Source organism: Octopus bimaculoides, chromosome 1 (genome assembly GCF_046866305.1).
Source record: "Octopus bimaculoides isolate indiv1 chromosome 1, ASM4686630v1, whole genome shotgun sequence".
NCBI classification, from domain to species: Eukaryota; Metazoa; Mollusca; class Cephalopoda; order Octopoda; family Octopodidae; genus Octopus; species Octopus bimaculoides.
Window position 1 is genome coordinate 86,658,608 of NC_142928.1, and position 10,000 is coordinate 86,668,607.

Below are 10,000 nucleotides of genomic sequence, written 5' to 3' on the forward strand. Positions count from 1 at the left end.
ATATGCCATGTGCTCGTTACACATTGATGGAGTCGAAGGGGCACCGTCGTGAAATATGGCGTCTCTGCAATCATAGCAGAACGCGTTTCTCTCCAAGTCCAACCACAGTTGATTTCTTCCATCAGGAGACAGCTAGCTAGCTAGATACATAGATAGATAGAGATAGAGAGAGAGATTGAGAAAGAGAGAGAGAGAGAGAGAGAGAGAGAGAGAGAGAGAGAGAGAGAGAGAGAGAGAGAGAGAGAGTTAGAGAGAAATAATAATCGAACCCCTGAATAGAACTAGTACTTGATTTATTCATTTCGTAAGGATCAAGGTAGAGTTGATTGCAGCAAGATTTGGGAGTCGGAACGATTACTCCAAAGTGATTTATCCGACGCTCAAATGATACTGACAATTAGCCTCAAATACATACATACATACATACATGTATTAACATTATCAACCACATATACTTAACGTGTATGCTTCGCGTGTACGTCGGTAGGATGCGATTTCGCGAGGTAGAGAATACTCTCTCGAAGCGCCTGGTATTAAAACATCTGAAAGTCATGGACAGGCGAGATAACCCATGTGTAATCACATCTAGGAGTGGTGAACAGCTATGTTTCGCCATTTTTGTGGCTTATCAACATCACATACCTGGACAGGATCGGAGATGAATCACTTCGCCAGTATGTATGTTTGTACACACTCATATAAATATACATACATATATATATATTTCGTTTTTGGATTTGGTTTGCAAGATTTTTTATGTGATTTCGTGTGTTGAAGCATATTCTGTTGTGTCTGGGGAGAGTCATCTTCTTTTCGTGCCTTAAAATTTAACACACTCACCGTTAAAATTTCCACTTATTTTTATTTTCCTAAAATTTTCGTTGCGTCTTGCAACCTTTTCAAGTCTTGACTCTGTCCGTTATTCACATTGCGTTCTGTTTTTTCTGTTCTTTTTTTTTTGCGCATGCGTGTGTCTCAGTGTGTGTGTATGTATGTATGCGTGTATGTATGTATGCGTGTATGTGTGCATGTGTGTGTATGTATGTCTGTGTGTGTACATATGCATATATGTATGTATGTGTGTGTATGTATATATGCATGCATGTGTGTGTTTGCATGTATGTATGTATGTATTCTGCATTTGTGTGTGTGTGTTTTTTTGACCAATCTGCACTTGTATTTGAAATATCCTTTTGTTTTTTCTTTTCCGCTTCTTTTTTATAATTGTATTTTGTATTTCCGAACTGGCGTTTTATCATTGGGCATAATATTTTCCATGGTAAAAATACTAGTTCGGAAATTGAGAAAATTAGCCCAGTGCTATTTTAGTAACTGATATTTGGATCAAATTATTAGGTTTGTTAGCTTCATGATGCAAATGATTATAGTCACATCCTGTATGGCTGCTTTTCTTTCTTTATATATATATATTCTTTCTTTTTTCTTAGTTTTGTAAAACTGAATTATACTAAAAATATTAAAATAACCGATATACTAACTTTCCAGATGATAAAAGCATGCACATAATACTATATCATTTTCCCTACAAATTTGAAATATTAATATTAACTTAGACCATGCACAGAATATACTTGCAGTATGTTAGTTAAAATATTTTTTCTAGATATTAGTACTTGAAATCTAAATACACGATAACTTGAATTTACCAGTGTAAATCATTTTCCGTATGCCATTGTAAAGTCATACATCTAGGAAATTAATTAAAATCGCTGTGACAATATCTTAAACATTTTGCTGAATAAAACGAACAGACCCAACACTAGACCAACAATATTATTTTAATTTTCGAAGGCGGCGACCTGGCAGAAACGTTAGTACGCCGAGCGAAATGTTTAGCAGTATTTTGTCTGTCTCTACGTTCTGAGTTCAAATTCTGCCGAGGTTGACTTTGCCTTACATTCTTTCGGGGTCGATAAATTAAGTACCAGTTGCATAGTGGGGCCATCTAATCGACTGGGCTCCTCTCCCTAAAAATTTCGGCCCTTGTGCCTAGAGTAAAAAAGAAGATTATTTTAATTTTCACGGCAAGTATGGCAGACAGCTCCGGGCATGTTTCGCTTCTGCTATATTTGTCGAAATAGTGAGGAGAGGATTAACCAAACCAGAAAGACATTTTATTCTATTCCTCACTCATGGTTGCTTGCTGGCTTTCTGCATTTGGTAAAGTTTTCTGCGACTCAAGCTTTACAAAGATGACTTTGTAACTGAAAGCAAAATGATTGTCTCCTTCTCAAATAATATTCCAGAGACGCAGTCTGCGGTTCTGTTTATTTTTGGCACCAAACCTCATGTTATTTCTTTTAGTATTTGATTAATGGTATTAAGAGTTCTTTTTGTATTATATGAATAATTAAACGAGGCGAACTGTCAAAATAATTAGAGCATCGTAAAAAAAAAAATACTTTGCAGTATTTCTTCCAGCTCTTTACAGTCTGAATTCAAATCTCGTGGAAGTCAACTTCGCATTTTATCCTTCCGGGATAAAATAAAGTGCCTGTTAAGTACTGAGATTGTTGTAATCGACTAATTTCCCTCCCCTCAAAATTGGTAACGCTGTGCCCTAAATCAGAAACCACTATATGATTAACTAAGTGCAATTAATCAAGCCAGTATCGTATTTAAATATATAAAGAAGCAATTAATCTTAAATATTTTGATTTCGATTCTGTAATATGATTTCTAATGAAATATAAAAGAACTTCAAGGAAATCCCTTTCACATTTTTCTCTTTTACTTGTTTCACTCATTGGACTGCGGCCATGCTAGGACACCACCTTAGAAAGTTCAGAAGAATAAATCTACCTCAGGAATTTTTTTAAGTGTCACACTTATTTTAGAGTCTCTACCAAACCCCTAATTTACGGGAATGCAAACAAACCAACACTGGTTGTCAAGTGGTGATGGAGAACAAACAGAACACAAAGACACATACATACATTTTAGAGAGAGAGAGAAAGAGAGAGAGAGAGAGAGAGAGAGAGTTTCCGCCTACCAATTCGCAGGGCATTGTCGGTGCGAGGCTATAGTAGAAGACACTTAAACCAAAGTGTGTCACACAGCTGGATTGAACTCGAAGCCAGGTAGTTGCAAAGCGAACTTTTTAACCACAGCCATGTCTGCGCCTAGGTATATGCAAAACAGAAATGATTTCTAACATCTACCCAAGGCCACCCGTTTTGAAGGTGAAGCTAGTCAATCATAATGACTCCACTATTTCACTGGTATATATTTTATTATTCACGGAAAACTGTTAAATAATATCGACATTAGGGGAAATTGAACTGAGAACATAAATACCGTTTTAAGGCACTGGTACATTGGGCAATTGTCCAGGTTCCTCATGATTGTAGGGGCCTCACTTCTGACCTGTATATGTTGTAGTCTGTTATCAATAAATAAAGCAGTATAGGACTTTATTGAAAACGGCGCCAAATTTACTAAAGTTTGTGGTGACACAGCAAAATGTCTTATTCGTAGTTATTACTGTTATCATCAGATTTCAAATTCCACCGATATCAACTTTGTCTTTCATCATTTTGGGATGAAATAAGTATCAGCGGAACACTAGGGCTCGACGTAAGCAACTTACCCCTCCTTTAAAATTGCTGGCCTTGTGCCAAAATTTTAAACCATAAAGGCGGCGAGTTGGCAGAATTGTTAGCACGCCGGACAAAATGCTTAGTGGAATTTCTTCCGGATTTTTACGTTCTGAGTTCAAATTCACCGAAGTCAACTTTGTCTTTCATCCTTTCGGGGTTCGATAAAATAAATAGCTGTTGAACATTGGGATTCGACAAGCCACCAACTCCAAATTCCAGGCTTTGTACCGATAGTAGATAATATTATTAAAACTATATTAGTACGCGGGAGGGCGGCGAACTGGCAGAGTCGTTAGCATGCAGGACAACATGCTTGCGGCATTTCGCCCTTCTTTATGTTCTGAGTTCAAATTTCGCTGAGATTGAATTGCCTTTTATCCTTTCGAGGTCTATAAAATAAGTATCAGTTGAGTACTGGGTCAATGTAATTGATTTACCCACTTCGACTAAGTGTAAGGCATTGTGCATTTAGAAGAAAGGACAATATTAATACTTGAGTTCAAATTCCGCCGGAGAATTTCGGGTCGATAGAATAAGTACTATTTGATCACTGGGACTGATGTAATCGACTAACTCTTCTCTACCCACATTACTACAATTTTCCAGCCTTGTACCTACAGTAGAAATGATTATTATTGTCAAAAGACTTGAAATTGAATAAATAATTCTGGATACTGCTCTTCAAGCTTTTTAATGTTCTATATTTTGGACTCCCGTGGAGGCACAATGGCCCAGTGGTCACGGCAGCAGACATGCGGTCATAGGATCGCGGTTTCGATTCCCAACCGGGCGTTGTGAGTGTTTATTGAGCGAAAACACCTAAAGCCCCACGAGGCTCCGGCAGGGGATGGTGGCGAACCCTGCTATACTCTTTTACCACAACTTTCTCTCACTCTTTCTTCCTGTTTCTGTTGTGCCTGTAATTCAAAGGGCCAGCCTTGTCACACTGTGTCACGCTGAATATCCCCGAGAACTACGTTAAGGGTACACGTGTCTGTGGAGTGCTCAGCCACTTGCACGTTAATTTCACGAGCAGGCTGTTCTGTTGATCTGATCAACTGGAACCCTCGACGTCGTAAGCGACGGAGTGCCAACAACAACAACAACAATTTTGGACTCCCATCGAGATATTACTGAGGAATTATTTCTCCTGAGAAATTACGATGCTTCAAGAAAATCGTTAAATAATGGGAAGGGTTTGTACTTAATATTTAAATACTTCAGTTCACAAATATAATTTTAATATTGATTCCTTCAGTTCTTTAACGATGAAGACAAATTACTGCTCTTTGTTTTCTATCATTATTAGAAACATCAATGAAGAATGCAACTTTCTTGGTCTTATTAAGTCAGTGTTGTTTTAATAACTTTTATTAACTATATTTATCAACCTTTAAAATAACTCATTCAATATAAAAAAAATATCCAAGTGCCACCAAAAAGAAAGAAACTCTAAAATTCTAGGAAACAAAGCTCAACATATCAGAAATAACAGCTATATCCCCCCCCACACACACACACACATTGTTTTTCTTTATTTTTTTTAGTAACTTTACTGTTTGTATCAATCCGATACTCTTGATACAAATATTTGTTCTTCCAAACTCATTGAAACTTCGTATTTTAGGTTTAATTTTTTTTCTAAAGATTTTATTTAGCACGATGATATTAGATCTATTCCTAAATTAACCGCTACAATTTCGTTTTTTATCGAGCTCTTGTCATTATCTTTCCAAGAATGTGTTTATCTTAAAAGGAGGCAAGCTAGCAGAATCGTTAGTGCGCCGAACAAAATGCTTCTTCCGGTTCTTTACATTCTATGTTAAAATCCCGTCAAAGTCAACTTTACTTGCATTCTTCCAGGGTCGGTAAAAACAAAGTAGCGGTCATTAACTGGGTCGATGTGATCGACTAACCCTTTCCCCTTTATATTACTGGCCTTGTGCCCCAAATTGAAACAATTATTTTGAAGGTGGCAAGCTGACAGAATCGTTTTCTCAGGCTCTTTACGTTCTGAGCTCAAATCCAATAGAGGACAACTTTGCCTTTCGTCTTTTTGGGGTCGATAAAATAAATACCAGTCCGGAGTCAATGTAGTAGGCTTCCCATTCCCTTATAAACTGCTGGTTTAGAAAGAATTATTATTATTTTTATTATATGCAGATTTGAAATTTTAGGGTTTGTGGTGTTGGCCGATTACATCAAACCCAGTACTCAACTGGTAATTATTTTATCAATCCACAATAGGATGAAAGCCAAAGTATAACAGCCGGAAGAAATGCTGCCAAGCATTTTGTCCGACGCAGTAACGATTCTGCTAGCTCGCTGCCTAAATAAAAATTGTCTCAAAATTTGGCATAAGGCCGAGAATTTGTGGGTGCAGATTAATCGATTACATCGATCTCAGAACTTTTCTGGTACTTTATTTTATCGAGCCTGAAAGGATGGAAGACAAAATTGACTTTGGCGGAATCTGGACTCAGAACGTTAAGAGCCGGAAGAAATGTCGCTAAACATTTCATCCGACGTTCTAACGGCTCTACCAGCTCGCTGCTTTAATAATTCTTTCTAATTTTGGTTCATAGCCAGCATTTCCTAAGGGACGGGGGTAAATCGATTACATCAACCCCAGTACTTGATTGGTACTTTATTTTATCAACGTCGAACGGATAAAAGGCAAAGTCAGCCTCGGCGGAATTTGAATTCAAAACATTTAAGCCGGAAGAAACGCCGCTAATCATTTCTTTTTTCGACGCGTTAACTATACTGCTGGCTGGCTGCCTTAATAATAATTACAATGTTACGCAAGGTGCATCTGTAAAAATTTCATCGTATTAGTTGCTAATACTGTTGTGTAGCTCTAGGTCAACGCTAATCGAGCAGACATATAATCAAAGACATTCCTTCCGTGACGGTCCAGTTTCCTTTTGTTATTTCAGACTATTTTTCTAATGTGTCCTTTCTCCGTTTTTTAAAGATTGTGGAATGTGCTCTGAGGGATATTAAGATGCTATTTTTAGCGGTTCGAACGACCACAGATAAACTTCCTCCTTGATATTCATTGTATTATTTCTAACTGTATTTCTAAAGATGAGTGATAATGACTGGAACTTGTTCGTCCTCTCGGGGCGATAAAAGAAGTATCATAAAGTACTCGAGTTGATCTAATTCATAGGTTCTCAAAGTGGGCGCTACCGCCCCCGGTAGGCGTTGAGAGGGTCCAGGTGGGCGCTGGTGTCTAAGGGGGTGGTATGGTGGTAGAGCAAAGGAGGCATTAGGAGGAAGGCAGTGGATTGGGGAACGCTATGAATTTATAATATTAATATAGTATTGTATACAAATTATATATATATATATATATATATATATAAAGGAGCACTTTGTCGCTTACGACGACGAGGGTCCCAGCTGACTCGATCAACGGAACAGCCTGCTCGTGAAATTAACGTGCAAGTGGCTGAGCACTCTACAGACACGTGTACCGTTCTCGTAGCTCTCAGGGAGATTCAGCGTGACACAGAGTGTGACAAGGCTGGCCATTTGAAATACAGGTACTACTCATTTTTGCCAGCTGAGTGGACGGGAGTAGCGTGAAATAAAGTGTCTTGCTCAAGGACACAATGCGTCGCTTGGAATTGAACTCACGACTTTACGATCGTGAGCCGAATGCCCTAACCACTAAGCCACGCGCCTTCACACACACAAAAAAATATTATATTAAATACCAAATGATTCATAGTATATCTTTTAATCTTTTACTTGTTCCAGTCATTTGACTGCGGCCATGCTGGGGCACCGCCTTTAGTCGAGCAAATCGACCCCAAGACTTATTCTTTATAAGCCCAGTACTTGTTCTATCGGTTTCTTTTGCCGAACCGCTAAGTTACGGGGACATAAACACACCAGCATCGGTTGTCAAGCGATGTTGGGGGACAAATACAGACTCACACACACACACACATACACGACGAGCTTCTTTCAGTTTCCGTCCACCAAATCCACTCAGAAGGCTTTGGTCGGCCCGAGGCTATAGAAGAAGACACTTGCCCAAGGTGCCACGCAGTGGGACTGAACCCGGAACCATGTGGTTGGTAAGCAAGCTACTTACCACACAGCTACTCCTATATAAAATATAAAATATTTATTTACACATAAAAATAGTGGTGGGGTGCTGAGGGTATTATGTGGCCATGAGGGGTGGGGGCAGGAACCCAAAAAGTTTGAGAACTTCTGATCTAATTGATTACATGTCGCTTCAAAATATTGGCATTACTTTTGCAATATACTGTTTAGCATATGTCTTCGAAGCTTTGTTTTAACCTTTTCGAAACTGTATAAACATTAATAAAAATATATTTAGTGGTTAATATCACGAGAAAAGAGGACTAGTGCCGTAGAGCGAAAAATAGGTTTTGGCAAGTCGATTCCAGTTCACTTTACTTACTGGCAATGCCTTTGAGGAAAATGCAAAGGTCATACAATTTTATTCTACTCCACCGAAATTTGTGGCCTGGTGCCAAGGTTATTATAACATTATTTTTAATATTGTTATTAGCACTTTCACGACGCCTAAGACTAGGTTTTTGAATTTGCTTGTGTCACATTCCTGCGAAAGTGTTTATTTGTTTATATCGTTTAACCCTCAGAAGGTTTCCTACTACTGTTAAGTTTCTGGTAGTTTTAACAGATTTTTTACTGTCAGAATGCCAAGATGACATTGAAAATCAGAGGTATCAACCATCTGATCCATGGCAAATGGAAGGTGTAAAGATGGTTGAGACGACAATACACCGTACTTGAAGCTTTACTATATCTAGTTTGGTGTAAAGGGTGCGTGGCCTAGTGGTTAGGGGCGTTGTATTCACGTTCGCAAGATCGTGGTTGGATTCTCGGACCAGGTGGTGCGTTCTGTCTCTTGAGCAAAACATTTCATTAAACGTTGCTCTGCGATCACTTTGACATCTGACACTTTGCACCTGTGCAGGTAATGTCGATTTCATGGAGGGAGTGAGCTAATGTGCCGCTCAAACATTTGATCACTATAAACAAATCTTCTGCGTAGCTTTTTCATATATTTTTTTCTTTACTCTAGGCACAAGTTCTGAAATTTTGGGGGAGGGGGGGCAGTCGATTAGATCGACCCCAGTACGCAACTGGTACTTAATTTATCGACCCCGAAAGGATGAAAGGCAAAGTCAACCTCGGCGGAATTTGAACACAGAACGTGCAGCTTCTTCATATTACAAGAAATTGGAATACTGTCTTTCTCGGACTTGCGAGACTATATACTATATTCAGTTATATCTGAATATGGTATATAAGATATTCCTTATATCCCAAGTTCAATAACAATCAGGCCGACTTTCTCTATTAATCCTTTTTGAACAAGATATTTATCCTTGTTGTGAGCTAATTCGGAAGCCTCAAACACAATCGTTATATCTGCTAGAAATATCAACCAAATCTACCCCAAATATAACATAGAGTTTTTTTTTAAGGACTCTTTGGAAAATACAGTTCGAGATGAATAAAAAAAAGTTTAGTATTGACTGATCTTGGATGAAACAAAATGTTATTTTATATAATGAGGTGGGTTTAATCAACTATAAAAGTTAGTCTCGTAAATAGTCAATAGAAATCAATAATACAGGAAAGCGGTGTGAGTGGCTCATCACTCCTTCGATCGTTCCAGGCGAACAGTCTCCGATCTATTTCTGATTCCTTATTGTAACCATGTGTTATCCTACCTTCTTTGCTAATGCTCAAAAGAAAAGCATGATCTTTGCTCAATCATTTCTACACTCTCATAAGTTATGTTTATTTAGCACACCTATGTTAAAGAGAAATAAATAACAAAGAAATTATGTGAACAATACAGTTGATTTCAATTAGAAATGGCTGCCCATTTGCAATGATCAGAAAAAAGAAAAAGAAAAAAGAAAAGTGTTACAGCAAAATCTAAAAACATCAATCCAAGCCACATTACCACTATTACAATTAATTTCGATCGATTTTTTCCTTACCATCAATTACTCGGACATTTCTGTTAGGCAAGAAATCAAATAAGGATGTCGATTCAGACCGTAACAATTAATCAGAAATTTCATTGATACGAACAAAAACAAAAACAAAAACAGAAACAAAAAACAAAAAAAGTTAATTCAGTCCACCCCACCCCACCCCACCATTACTTTCTAAATATGACATTTAGCTTCTTGTTAATGTTCTTGAGCTTATCTGAATCTCTGTGAAGCTGACTTTGTATCTAAGCATCAAATGCATGTAAATAATGCTATTTCGAGGAAAACAAACGGGAAGGAGAAATTATTTTTAGAATTAGTATTTTATTTTAATACCATTGACTCTCTTCTGGTTCGGTT

At 37.8% G+C, this 10,000-nt stretch overlaps 1 protein-coding gene across 8 annotated transcripts in view; it reads left to right on the top strand.

Moving 5' to 3' along the window:
- The window catches only part of LOC106884368 (uncharacterized), a 282,032-nt gene that overhangs the window by 54,459 nt on the left and 217,573 nt on the right, over positions 1–10,000 (top strand). Inside the window, exon 1 of one of the 8 annotated variants that reach the window (XM_089353304.1) lies at positions 4,793–4,816. The exons of the other annotated variants lie outside the window; for them this stretch is intronic. Within the exon in view, the coding sequence (XP_089209430.1) occupies positions 4,808–4,816 (9 nt within the window). The 5' untranslated portion in view covers positions 4,793–4,807. Of the gene's footprint in view, positions 1–4,792; positions 4,817–10,000 lie in introns of those variants that run through there. 8 annotated transcript variants of the gene reach the window in all.